At 35.3% G+C, this 14,512-nt stretch overlaps 1 protein-coding gene across 2 annotated transcripts; it reads right to left on the bottom strand.

Moving 5' to 3' along the window:
- Positions 1–133: 133 nt before the first annotated feature.
- Positions 134–13,526, bottom strand: hzg (CTD small phosphatase herzog). 2 transcript variants are annotated; one of them, XM_020960293.2, is made up of 6 exons: positions 13,040–13,526; positions 12,586–12,732; positions 3,564–3,799; positions 3,322–3,503; positions 2,907–3,060; positions 134–2,841 (listed from the first exon to the last, which is right to left on the bottom strand). In XM_020960293.2, the coding sequence occupies exons 2-6, from the start codon at positions 12,665–12,667 to the stop codon at positions 2,509–2,511; spliced, it is 987 nt and encodes a 328-aa protein (XP_020815952.2). In that variant the 5' UTR covers positions 12,668–12,732; positions 13,040–13,526; the 3' UTR covers positions 134–2,508. The 2 variants fall into 2 exon arrangements, with proteins under 2 accessions (XP_020815952.2, XP_020815953.2); XM_020960294.2 differs by having other exon boundaries at positions 13,274–13,518.
- Positions 13,527–14,512: the final 986 nt, after the last annotated feature.

Raw genomic sequence — 14,512 nt, 5'->3', positions numbered from 1 at the left:
TACCTGTCATGCACAAGCAAAGCGAAAAGTTTTTTATGAGAGGGGCTTAAACCGAATTTATATTAGGGATTAAGCCGATTGTACGAAAATAATTCATGTGTGAACGAAAAATATAAATAAAACTCGATCTCAATTGGGTTTTAATTTTTGTTTTTTATTGTTGTTTGATGACATAATATTTATTGTAGATTTTAAATTTCATTTTTTGTGGGTTTTTAATCCTTGTTTTTTTTCTTTTTATTTTTGTTGATGCATTACACTTATAGGCTTTCACTTTAAAAATAGAATTTGCTTCCCTTTAATGATAAATTAAGTTGAATGGTTGTTCTCCTATTAAAAGTAAAACCGTTAAATATATATGCAGTTAATATGCATTTAACATTTCTTTTCGTGATTTAAGCTGCAATTTTCCAGTTTTTTTTTAGCTTTAGACCTTAGCAGCAGGTGTAAATGATATACAATACATATATTATTATTATTTTAGCTTTATGTATTAATTTACTTGCTCGATTTGCAAAAAAAAAATAATGAGAATATCGCGCGCGTTTGCAACGTGCCAATTGTTTCCTTCCAATTTTAATGTTTTAAGTGTGGGCAAAATAGAAAAAAGAAACACAAAAGCTTAGGCACTAAACAAAGACGATTTGTTGTGGTAAAAGTTAGTTGAGAAAGTACAAGACATTACACATACATATATATATATAGTATAGAGTAAAATAGTAAACGATTGAAAAAAGATCCGTCCTGGACTGGTCTCTGTGTGTGTGTTCTCGGATAGCAATATAGCGTCTTTTGTCTATGTGTATATATAATATATATTTATCAGGTGGGATTTCGGCGTGGCCAGCTTGAGCTCTCAATACATATACGATATATATGTAAATATATATGATTGATATTTGGTCGGAGTTGAAAGAAGCTTTAGGTGTTTGGTTTCATTCACATTTCACAGAATACAGACGCGACCGAAAAAGGGGAAGTACAAGTTTGAAGATAGATTAAAAAAGGTTAAAACATAGGCGTGTATATATATTGCAATGCGTTTCATAAGCGCACTTGATAAGAAAGGGGTAAATTAACATAAATTGGTTAAAATATATATATATATAGATGTATAATTTTCCATTTAAGTCTAGAGTAAAATGTTGCAACTGCTGCGCTCGAGCAACGGCACAAAGGCAGGAATTTTCGGTGACACACAGATAGAATATCTTAATACCAGATTGGATTTGATCGAAAATTTGTGACTTTGTGCCGGGAGAAGCGCAGCTTTATTCATTATACATATATAAACTACAACTACGGACGCGCCGCAGACTTTTTCTTTCTTTTTTTTTTTTTTAGATGCTTTACACACTTGCTTTCAACTAAAACTTACTTAAACCGCGCGGCTCCGACCTAACTCGCGTTTGATAGACATTTTCAGGAAACCAGAATGTGCGAAGAAAAGACCGTATGATAACAAGATGGGTAACGCCTTACGCTCGAAATGTTCGTGCTGGCTCTTGACGGTTCTTCAAAAGTCAGAGAGGTAGCGCGCTATAGAGCCTGTATGGCCTTATGCATCTTGTTATTATAAGGTCTTTGGATGAATAAGCCATATATTACCGCAATAAACCCAACTTTGACAGTGCCAGCAGCGATCAAGCGCGAGCAGGCGAGTGGGCAAAACCCGCGCATTAACTTAATTTATCAATAAATATACGAAATATTATACATGTGCCTTAGGTCTCTATATATATAAACATGTGTAGACACATGCCTTAAATATATATATATATATATATATATATGTATATATCCATGTATTGTGTATATATAAAGTTCTTTTAGTACACATATTATATATATATATTTTGTTTTAGGTTTTCTTTTTGTTTTCTTTTAATTTTTTGCTGTTTTTAATAAAAAATATATATATAAATATAGCTATTTTTTGAATTTGATTTTATCTCTCTGCTCATATGTATATAGTTATCATTTTTTGTTTTTATGCATTTAAATCTTTTGCTTGCTCAGTTGATTCATCTTTTTTGTTTCATTAAATACACGCTTACACAATTATGTATGATTATTGGGTATACATAGGAGGCTTATGTATATGGGTTTATTACATATGTATATACCCCCTAGATAGGGGTATACCGCAATAAGCATTTAGCAGTTGTTTATAAAAACACACATAATAAAAAAATAATAATTATAATTGGTAGAGCAAAAAAACAAAGAATAAATAACAAATTGATGTGCCGTGTAAATAGGGTTCCATAAAAGTTATGTATATCATAATATAAAACTTATGCTTAGCCTATGTGGGGTGTCGAGCGGGGGGATTATATGTAGTACATAGCAAATGGTAGTTGGTTTCAACTCGGGTTAATGAGTGTGAAGAGCATGGGGGTTTGGGTTTAGGTTTTAGGTTTGTTTTGCTTGCTTAGTCGGCTTGCTTGGTCTTGTAATATGTATACATATTTATCATATATTTATAAACATTAGTTCCCACTGATGTTACGTCTTTTGCAGCAGCTCGCTTTGTGGGCTGGGCGGACTGGGCAGCTGCTGCTGCTGCTGCTGCTGCTGGTTCAACATGGTCGGGGCAGACAGCGTGGTTGCCTGGGTAATAACTGTCGTGGCAGAGATGGTCTGTTGCTGCTGCTGCTGCTGGTTCGGCGCCTGCTGCAGCTCCTGGGGGTGCTGATTGGTCTGATGATTGTTCAGCGGCTGGTTCGAATTGCAGAGCACCGAGTAGACGGAATCCACTTTGCTGAGCTTCTCAAACAGCGGTATCAGTTCGCGTAGTTCGCAGTCAGTGACGTCGTCGAACCAGGATTTAACAGGAACCTTTACAATACGCAAACAAAATCATAAATAGGCAAGCTTAATTTCGTAATAATAATAATACTTACTGCATTGTCTGGATGAAAGATATAACTGGCCGGTGAATTGTCCACAATAACAATCTTTTGCAGATCACGACCCAGACGATTCAGATCCTTAATGTAATTACCCCTGTAATAAACGCATGATTCCCTAAACAGTCTTGCACGAAACACGTTCCATCTGAAATGAAATGATCAAAATTATTAAGTTCATAAATTATAATTCATGTTTAGCTTAACAACGTATTTAAATGTATTTGGTAGCTCTAGCTCTTGTAGTCAAAAGAAGGGGCATAGCTAAATCAATTTGCCTGATGGGGCTGATTAAGTTTATATACAAATTATGGAGTTATTTTCAGAATAAGAATTGGATTCAGATGAAGCTCGGGATCTGTGTTCTTATTTAACTATCCAATTATCTTTTAAAGTATTTAACACTCACTTATCTAACAGATCGGCAACAGGATCTGCGTATTTGGCTAGTGATGCTGTGAACAAAACGCACTCGTACAGTTCACCCATCTTTTGCAGAAACTCGTCCACATGCGGTCGCTTCAGAACATACACCTGATGTACGGTTCCATCGATCTCCACTGGTACTATGAAATCTGCATTCGGTATGGGCTACAAAATACAAATGATTAATTATGTTCTATATGTATATATAATCAAAGATCCACTCACCTTAAAACTGCTGTGCACTAGGGTCTCATCCAAATCGATAACCATGCATTTTCTGTGCATATCGGTGAGCCTAACCTGAGGTAGTAGGAACCTTTGTTGGTCCGGTAACGGTGGCGGTGTTGTTGAACCATCGATTTGTGTGCCATTCTGGTTGGTTTTCGTTCGGTTTCGTCGCCAGCAGCAGAGCAAAGATTGGATAAATCCACGCTTTTGTGGCTTTAAGCGGTCTACATCATCTGAAAATATAAGAGATCAATTTTTGTTACTCATTTGTACAAGAAATGGTATATCAACAGGTATCCTAATGTTACAAATTAGTTGAAAATGTTGAAATTTTGTAAGGCAGAAGAGATTTTCACTAAAGGTACGTAATATTTTGTTGATTTTTGATTTTTTATTATATTCTTAAACATGTAAATATAAACGATAAACTAAATACTTGATAATACATACATTTTTATATGTTTAATAACACTATAAATCTTAATAAGGGTTTAGAATGCATCACTCAAGAGCTCAATTAAATTCTCAGGGATAAACTCCATATATTTTAAAAGAAATTCCAAACATTTCTTGTGATGGCTCCTTCATTAATTTTAACAAAATTCTGGCTGCCTCATAAAAACTTCTCCCGCAATATTTAAGACCCCTCAATATATATGGACGCCCACCACAATGTTTTCCTCCATGCGCGTCTATACATAGTATATATTTTCATTCCATTTTCGAGCGCCTTGCTCAGATTACTATTTACAGTTGGCGCACCATAATGACATAAACATTGTCTGTTTTGTTTGCTACACATTTGCATAAAACAAATATAGATATATTCCAATTTCTATATCTGGTTAATACTGCAGTACATGCAATGCAGAAGACAATTTGTTTTAGTTGCTCGTGTGGCGGCCGCCAGCCAGCGTGTTTTGGGTTTGTGTTGATGTTTCTGTTTTTGTTTTTCAGTGCGAATATGTTTAAAAATAGAAGTCAAAGGCAAAACTAGAAGGCGGCAACAACGGCACAGGGGCTGCACGGTAGAAACATGCGTTTAATCGATGGGAAATGCTATAATTGCATGCAAACACAAACAAAGTCGCAGGTAGAGCGAGCGATCCAAGCTACAGTATTACTTCCATAATATAAAACATTAATTATTCATTTTAATGGTATATATTTTAAATGTTTATATATTTTTGATAAGTTGGGATTTTATTGCTGTGTATTAATATTGTCTTCTGCTACTATAGTTGTAAGTTTAACAATTGTGTAGGTTAAATATAAATGTATATAAGAGGTTTACTAAGATGAAATTTTTTTGTAGACTAAACAAAAGATTTTATGACCTTTTTAATTTAAAAACTATTCAATCTCCGTATGAAAATTACAAGTAAATGTCTGTGACATTCTCAATTCAATGGGCACTATTTAATCATATTCCGTATTGTATTAATTTTTCACAACCGAAATGAATTATAATTTAATGATCAACAACAACTATAGAAAAAAAACAGCATTACGTTCAAGTTAGTGAAGTTAAACTGTGGCACATAGAGTGCCAGTTAGCGAGGTAGTTAGTTGGATAAATAGATAGATAGATAGGTGCATAGAAGGTCACAGGTTGACCTTTAAGCTGACTTGAGGTGCGGCCACCTTGGCTATTACGGATAGGAGTGCATATGGGCCAAAGGATGGAAGGATGGCGAAAATGCGTCCGTCCGCCATTTGCATTGTGTTGCAACAAAGGGAAACAGCAGTCAAACATCACTTAGCTGGGAAAACAAGCTTCAAGTGGGCGAATGTGGGCGGCGGAGTGCTGCAGGCGTCCTTATTGCTGGCTAAGCTAGACGTAACGGTTCATTGAACCGTTAGCCAAGTGAAAACTGAGCTTGGGATGTTATGAGCTTTTTCTTTCTGTGTCGTTACATTTCCCATACCCTTACGAGGAGCATCTACATAACTGCCATTATTTTGTACGAAAATAACAAACTTTAAACAACAACTCAGCTGTATGTTACAATTCCGTATAAGTTTTATTAATAGCTTTGTTTTCCAGAAACAAGTAAACTTAACAGAATATCAAAGAGTCTATTTTGAGCTCTTTTACTCGTACAACCATTCAGTATTCTGAAAGCTAAGAAATTAAAGATTAATTGCATTTTAATTTCTAAGCAGAAATCGTTTAAACTTTAAAGAAATTGAATACTAGCCAGAGAAAACAATTTCTTTCGAGGAAAACAGATCTTCAATTATCTGAAATCTATATAGCACAGAAGCTTAATGAAACCAGAAATTAAATTCTTGAATATGCCATGTTTTCTTATCATTTCTTCTTTTCGAAAGAGTACTCAAAGCTGCTACATCTTGCTTCTTCTAGGATTTTCCCTAATGTATTTTTCTTGCATATATAGAACCCTTAGGAGTGAAGTGCAAATGCACTTGAATATTTTATGAGCGTGTGCTGGGCGCTGTTGTAGTTGCTGTCGCTCCTCAGGCATAATGAAAGCTTTTTTCCAGCGTCTGGCTGTTGTAATTATTAGGCAGGTGAACCTATCCAGCAGCAGCCTTCACCCCTTTTCCTTCCTCTCATCTCAGCCCGGGCTTTCCGCCATCACTCTTTGCATAATTTTGCATAAAAGGAGGTGGCGAAAGCCAAGTTGAAACACTCAACTTGTTGAAAACTGAGCTCTGTGTATCCTTGCTGATTATTGATAGGCAATCTATATTTGGGTCGCCGGTGAAGCGATGGAGCGATGGATGAAGCAACACCTCCATCCTGGGGTCCATGCCAGTCCACTCCAATCGCAATCCAACCCATCCAGCAAACAGCCCACATCACACTCAAATAGGCTTTTGTCCTATTTTTAAGGTGTTTCAAGTAAAGCGCTCTGCCGCTGCTGCTGCTTGTGATGCTTTGGTTGGCTTTGTGTGGGCAGCCGGTTCGCATTCTTTCCGCGCTCGTTTCCAGACATATTTAGATGACCATATTTATAGCTCATTATTGGGGCAACACAATCTGTCATGTCTCTGTTAGATTCGAGTTTTTAATAGACACCCAAATATGGGCCGAAAGTATGCGAAACGAGTTGAGTTATTAAACAGTTCAATGGATTTCTTTAAAATATATATTTGGCCACAAGAAAGAATATACAAAGTATATTTCGATCTAAATAAAATCAAGTAGTGATCTTTAACCGATGCAATTTATGTGAAAAAATAATTTAAAAAGAATTAATAAATGTTACATAATATTTCTGTAGGGTTTTGATGGTCAAACATAGTTTTAATTATCCATAAAAAGAATAGTGTGTTCTATTTATTGGACTTATTCCTAATTACTTCTATGTTGTTAACTCCTACGAGTACTTTTTTTTATAACTATTGATGTTGTTGATCAAACTTTATAACCATGAAAATAAAAATTGCACAACTTTTTTATACTCATTTTAAGCTAATCACTTTTTTATATAATTAACAATAATAATAAATAATATCTATATTAACATATATATCAAAATTATTCATGCATAAAAGTGCATATATTAAGTAAATTTAATAGAATAATTGTGATTTAATTAGGTACGTTTGTATAAACTAAGTCAATTTTTTCTCTATAACAAAATCAATTAAAAACTAATTTTCTGATTGAATAATCCTAATAAACAATTCGTTAATAAAAAATAAATAAAACACATTCCATTCCTATTGAATTCTAGTGTTCGTTAGGCCACTTCAATGCCGAGTTCAAGAAAGCCCAAAAAACCATAGTGGCAACCATTGATAGTACACTGTTATATCAGTCGAGGTCAACCGATTAGATCACAGATTTATGATTAAAAACAATACAGCAAGAGACAAAGTAAAGACAGGCAGTACAATCTGTGCATTAATTTATGCAAATGTGGCGGAGTCCTTCTCCGCCAGACTGTTAAACGGCCTCACGCGTCAATTGGGATTGGGATTGGTCTATGGGACAGGCCGACCCACCAATGTATCCAGACATATGCATGTAAATACATATCTTCACTGATTCGGAATGGCAATGAGAATTTCTACAGATTTTCCTTTGTTATAACTTGTACACACATCTTTTTGACAAGTTTCTGTTGCTGTTTCGGGTTCTGTTCGGTTCTGTTGGCGGGCAAGGTCTCTCTGTTGTCAGATAACGCAAGGAGCAGGGTGACAATGGCGAGAGAGGGGAATTATTTGATAATTAATTTAAAGCAAATAGAACAGAAATTCATAAGAAATCGAGAATATAATTGCCCACATGCCCCAGCACATACATGCATCGTAGCATTTTTATTCGACTTTCGAACAGAACAACACACAGACGCTTATCTAATCAAAATGTTTGTTATCTGGCAGGGGGCATACTATGATATCATTCTCGCCGCCGATTCCAAGAGCAACAAAAAAGCCACAAAGTCTCGACCTTCAGCATATTTATGAAGCTTTTTTCGTTCGGTTTTTATTTAACTTTGAGATAGAGACGGCTTTGAATTAAAGCAGGCAGAAGAAGATGGCAAACAAAGTTAATGGCACGTGATATAAATGGCCAAGACAAGTGGAAATGGTTATAGTAAATATTGAGCGTACGATTTACCGATTTTGTATGAAATTTAGGTTCGGATTTGAGAATAAAAAACTCTTGAACTTTAGTTTTTCACTATTATAATGTATCAAATATTCCAAAATAATAACCATTTCTCCCACTGCCTTACAATTTTCGTAAACTCAATTTGCTATCTCGCCCCTTTATAAGAATTGCTCTGTAAAATTGCAGCACCCCAAAGCCTTCTTTGTTTTTTTGGGGGTTGGCCTTTATTTAACCCCCAACGCAGTTCAACGAACCTAAATGTATCAGCCAAACGAGATAAAATCCTAATGTACGGACCGAACTCGTTGACCTTTATCGATTTGAAAAAGGAAAAGCTGATGCCATCGTTTTTAAAAAGTTTCTTATTCTTGCCTTGGGCTGGCATTAGTATATAGGAAGTGCCATCGCACAAATCTTTTGCACGCAGTCCTCCGCCGCTCAGCTTGTGTGCCGTCGTACATAATATTATTTTTTCAATAATTAAGAATTGCAATGCATCTGTTGTCTGTCTGTTTCAAGTATTTCAACGGGAAGGAAGTCGAAAATTGTATACACTTTTCAAATGAGAGGTTCTAAAATAAAGAAGAACGTTTTTCATACTTCATTTTCATATTTTCTAGCTATTATAAGGGGTTTTAAACGTATAATATAAATCGGATCCCTTTTAGAATAAACTTATCTAAATCTATGCCAATTTGTTGATGAAGCAATCATTAGCAAAACCAAATTCCCATGCCTTTCTCCAACACTTTATCAGCTATTTTGGGGATTTGCCCAATAAATGTATAATAATACATAGGTGTTTATACAATAAAATAATAAAAATCGCTTAGAGAAATAAATGTTTATACACACAGAATACAAGAGAATGTTACTTTTTGGCTATTTTTGGCTTTCTGCAATAAATGTATTAAAACCGATATATTGTTTATACAATAGAAAATTATAAATATTTCAGGCACGTTACCAATGTTTATATAAAAAATATATAAACATTTCAGGATATGTTACAGTTAAAGCTGGCCATATCCCGAAATCATCCAGTTTTTCGAAAATTCTTGTTTATGTCCGAGATCTTTGAACTCGATTCGCATTCTTTAAAATTAAATATCCTGGCTATTTTTGGCAAGCTTCAAATGAATGTGAAAAGCAATAAATAATCGATGGGGGTTTGGTACAATTAACATATAGAAAAGGGCGTTAAATCGGTAGAGGAAAACGCGCTGTCTGTGTGTCTGCGTGAGTAATTTGGCATCGGAGACCTTGAGAAAATTGAAAAATCACAGCAGCTCGGCTGAGGCGGCGAGAAATGAGATACTACGAGAACGTTTTCGTTTGCGTTTGCCCATAAAAACAATATAGATGTATTTATAAGCGTGTTTCGGTGGAGACAGAGCGGGCGGGTGGGTAGGTATAGCGAACATATATATATATAAATATTAATACGCGGTGAGGCAAAAAGCACTTAGGCGGCAGCAGAGGCGGCACCCACTCTCAAATAAAAAAGAAAAACATATTTCAACTGTTGCTCTTCGCTCGCCGGTTTTACTCGCACTTGCGCACCCACACCCACTCGCACACACACACCGACAAATATATGAAGTCAAAATAATAGTCTTGGGTTTTCCAAAACTACTTACAAGAAAAACTAACTTAAGTCCAAGTGTCTTGACATATTGCAATTCTTGTTGAAAACGTTTTCAGCTTAAAAGTCTTGAGTCCTTAAGTTAAGAGAATATTAAATTTTATGTTTTCAAATAATAGTATTAATTAACCACTAGGAAAAAACAAAAACCACTTTATAATCAAACGGTTTCTTGAAATTCCCAACTGCATATTCTTCAACATCTCAAAAAATTATTTTTAGGTAATTTAAGGAATAAGTGTAATGTCTAGTTTACCAAGAAATAAAATGTAATTCCAAATTTTATGATATAGTTAGGAAAATAAAAGTGTTAAAAGTGTCCTAAAAGAATTAAGTGCCATTAAAGGAGATTTAATATATTTTAAATTACATTTTTTAATCGTTTCATATCATAAACCTTGATATAAGGTCACATTATTTAGATGTATTGCGATTTTAACCACAAGTGTTTGCACATACATACATACATACATAGATACAGTTGCGATGACGTCGCTATTTCAATCACTCACTCTCCCACTTCGTTGCTCTCTCTCTCTCTCTCTGCTTTTCTGTCTATCTCTCTCGGCTGGCCAAAGCTCAACTGAGAGAGATCCCTATTTGGAACAATCGGGATAACTTGATTCCAAACTAGATGTGGCAGACAAACAAATACAGATTGTAAACGCTGAATTGATTTGCAATATCGTGACACATATACACGCTGTTATGTGCTATAGATCGGCGGGCAGATAAGACGGGGGAAGCGACATTTATTTGCGCCAAATTGGCAGCACCGTCGATCAAAGTGAGCGAGAGACGTCAATTAACACCTAACCGCAAATATTTCATATACTATATATCAAGTACGAATGTACGTATGTATATAGGTGACCATGTATGTGTAGTATGTGCATTGGCGACCGCAGATTAGATTAAATTTGTTATTACTTTACTTTAAGGCGTTCATGCGGTTTTCTCCACACCCCCAATAGCCCCACCTCTTCACTCTCTAGTCTCCAACACGCTTTTTCTCTCCTCTATCTTTCTCTCTGTTTATCTATCTCTTGCAGTTTGGCTCTCACCATTCATTTATTCATTCATTCATTACAACCATATCGCAACCTTTAAGCTATGCTTTTGTTGCTCGTCTGTTGCTTTGCTTGTTTGTTTGTTTGCATCACTAGAAAAAACGCAGAAATAATAAAACTAGTTGTGGTCCCCCTATCTTTCTCTCTCTCTCTATATATATACCGGTTTTCCTATATATATTTATTTTTTAACTCTTTAGCATTAAGCGTATACACTTTGCAGGGGCTTTTGGATTTTTGCAATTTATTTGCTCAGTTTGACATTTATATAAAAACCCTGTTATTATGAGATTATAGTAACCTGTAAAAATATGTTCTTTAAAAAATTATTAAAGGTTTTAAATTTGACGTTTTCATAATTTGTAGAAATATTGAAATAAATCTAATGTAATCGTTAAGAACTAAAATAAAATTAAAAAACTTTATGGAAGTGAGTAAGTATGTAAGGGTATAAGAAAATCGTATTTCCAAAAGACAGTTATTATTGTGGTTTTCTTTTTTTATGGTTTTGCCGCTTCTTTTTACTGTGCAATTTAATTGGCAGTTTCTATTGTTGGACCCTCGAAAGTAAACATGCAAAGGCAAAAGTTAGTCTAAAGCTGAGGAAAGGAAAGGAAAATACAATAAAAGGCTTTCGTGCACCAGTCGCCGAAAAACGCAATGACGTCACATGCAGCGAAAGACGTCATCAATTGATTACAGGTGGGGGAGTGGGCCAGTGGGTGGTAATTGGGCGGTGGGTGGCGCTTGAGAGGCGGCAGAGTTGCAACTGCGTCGCAAAATAATTCAATAACCACAAAACGAAGCGAACAAATGCTTAGATCATTCACAATAGACCACAAAAGGGGGCGAAAATAACATACACACACATACACAGCAGTGTTGAAAATAATAGTAGTAATAAGTTTTTATCGCTTAAAAAACATGTGTAAAAATGTTTACTTTGAGAGCAATTACTTGTTACTGTTACTATTAGTTCGGAAGATGACGTAGCTTAAACTTAAACTTTTTTACTAATCACTTGAATATACATACATACATATATATTTTTAATTCTTTATATTACAAAAATTGGGAAACTAAAAATGGGCCAAGTGAGGTTTTTGGGAAAGTGGGACAGAAATACAGAGATACAGATTTTCTTCTATTGTAGTATCTAAAACTCAAGAATTTAATATTTTTGTACGTCTTAAATTTAAAAGCAATTTGAAATACTTGTTAAAATTCTGTACTTTATTGGAATCTTGAATTTGGAATTCGTCTTCTTAACTATAACTTGGACGAGTGGAAAATATCGTGTTAAATCAAGGTGGAAAATTAAATTCAGTTAAAATTAAATATTTAAATACTTAATTCGCTGCCACTTACAGAAAATACGGCATTTTGCTACTGTAATAGAGATACATATGTATATTACTCCTCCAATTATATTGACCGCAATCGTGTGAGCACGAAAGGTCAGCGGGGCGTTGGGGTTTGGGGCTTTGAGGGGGCCTTGGGTGCTAATGTTCGTGGGGTGGTGAGAACTTCTTGGCAGCGGACAAGTGTCCTTTCGTCTTTGTTGTGACGCCGTGCTTTTTGGCTGACAATGCTGATGAGTCATGAAGTCATGAAGGAGAGAATGCCTTTTCTTTTCTGCTTTTTCGCTTTCTGTTTTAACACTCGATTCCGATTGGGGTGTCGGAGGGGAGGGGAAAAGTAGACTCTGCTTACCTTTGTCATTGGGATAGCTGGGATAGACGTTCAGCTGCTCATCGTCGCGGGAAACTTGCGTGATTATTGATGTTGCATCCATTTAAGAGTTCGGCTTGGGGCTCCACCACACTCCGCTCGTTTAACAGGTTGATTCGTATCGGATAGCTGCAAAATGTTGCACACACATGAGAGATACACATGACAATAATGATAATTGCGAAGCGGCGGCGCTCTTTTCCACTTCAACTTCAACACCAACTTCCACATTCTACTTCCAATTCCACTTCCATGTTTTCTTCTTTTTCTCTTCGATATACATATGTACATGTATGGCACACAAACACACAGCAATTGATGTACAACGACAACAACGACAACAGGCAGGCAGGCTGCCCCAGACAGTGGAATTTTACAATTACGCTTTGGCCGTCCGTTCGCTGCGATGCAAATGGGTTTTCCCTTTGATATTCACCTCTCTCGCTCTCGCTCCCTTTCGCTCTTTCTCTCTCTATATATATTTCTTTCGCTTTGCACAGTAATGCACTTTCGCCTTCGCCTTTTTGTTGTTTTAACTTAAAAACTGATATTCGCTTTCTTTTCCTTCGCTCTTGTTTTTAGTTGGGCTCATTCTTTTACTCTTTTGTCGCGTCTGCTTTTCGCACACAGCTTCGGAGCGTTTTATTTATAAACGCCCACACACACTTACACAAACACACACGCACGCACACTGTCTCGGCCGCTGATGTTTTCGGTTTCCTCGTTCTTTAATTTTTCGCACTCGGTTTCACTACTCGCATCTTGCGTTTTCCATTAATTAATCGCTCTCGGATCGCGCAAAAAAACAAAACGCGTACGTCGAAAAAAGTGAGGAATAAACAAAACGCGTGGACCAGTGTGACCGGAGGAATAGCGCAACAGTGTTGCCAGCTTAGCTTATTTTGGGCTAGATCTGGCAAATTAGCATATTATTTACAAGTACTTTATAGCCTTTAAATAGCGCATCTTAATAGTCATCTAGCAACGTAAATCGGAACTTTCGAAAGTAAAGAAATACACACATTTTCCGCTCATAAAATGCGCTTTTATTTCCATCATTAATTATTTATGATCCCAAAATGATAAAATGAATCTTACTGAATACGGACAAGGAGAATTAAATTTTCAATCATTAAATCATCAATCATTTTAAATCATGTGAACAAAATCGCTTAACAAAATGTATTTTTATCCTTTTCATGCAATACTATACATAAGGTAATTAAATTATTTAAATAAAAAGGTTTAAAAACATAAGTAAATAAATACATTTTCGTTTGTTTTGTGATTTTTTTTTATTTTTAGCTTGTTTTATTTTCTTTTTTCTCAGAATCTAGCTTATAGGTAAGTCAAAAAACACCAAGGCGAAATACTTAATTCACAGTAAAATGCACTAAATTTGACCAATATACCAATAATTCGCTGATGTCAGTCCATTTCCCATCGTTCCATTTCAACGATAATATGTCGGATAATCGTTTTATTTACCTTTATTTTACGTATTTTTCTAGAATCTATATTATTAGTTATTAATTATAAAATATAGATATACAAACGAATTTTTTCTCTGTCAAAATGACTGAAAAATATCGATACCGGCAATATAGCAGCTTTAAACTATCGAAAACAGCCGCATCGGTAAGACCTATCGATGTACCAGTTCTAAAGGCCAAACTAGTTCGGTTCGGGCGGATCTAGCGGTAGAGCTGGCAAAAAATCGCCGTTTTTCATTATTATATTTCTCGATGTTTTTAAGCCATACAATAGCCCATGCACACATGTGATGTATGTTATATATTTAAAAATTACTTTTATTACAATAATTCAATTAGTCGTTTTTACTAATTATTTATTATTGTAGACTATAAAAATTAATTGAAACGTAAAATTAAGTTTCTTAATATTTAAA

This window comes from Drosophila serrata, unplaced genomic scaffold (assembly GCF_035046125.1).
Source record: "Drosophila serrata isolate PLE 108 unplaced genomic scaffold, ASM3504612v1 contig_272, whole genome shotgun sequence".
In the NCBI taxonomy this organism is placed as follows: Eukaryota; Metazoa; Arthropoda; class Insecta; order Diptera; family Drosophilidae; genus Drosophila; species Drosophila serrata.
Note: the sequence above shows the minus strand (reverse complement) of the source record. Positions and strands in the feature narration are given on the sequence as shown.

Excerpts from the sequence above, each read along its gene's own strand:
- hzg (XM_020960293.2), bottom strand. The coding sequence starts at position 12,667 with ATGGATGCAACATCAATAATCACGCAAGTTTCCCGCGACGATGAGCAG. Across the intron at positions 3,800-12,585 it reads CAGCTATCCCAATGACAAAG|ATGATGTAGACCGCTTAAAG; the intron begins GTAAGCAGAGTC and ends TTATATTTTCAG. Across the intron at positions 3,504-3,563 it reads TAGTGCACAGCAGTTTTAAG|CCCATACCGAATGCAGATTT; the intron begins GTGAGTGGATCT and ends TGTATTTTGTAG.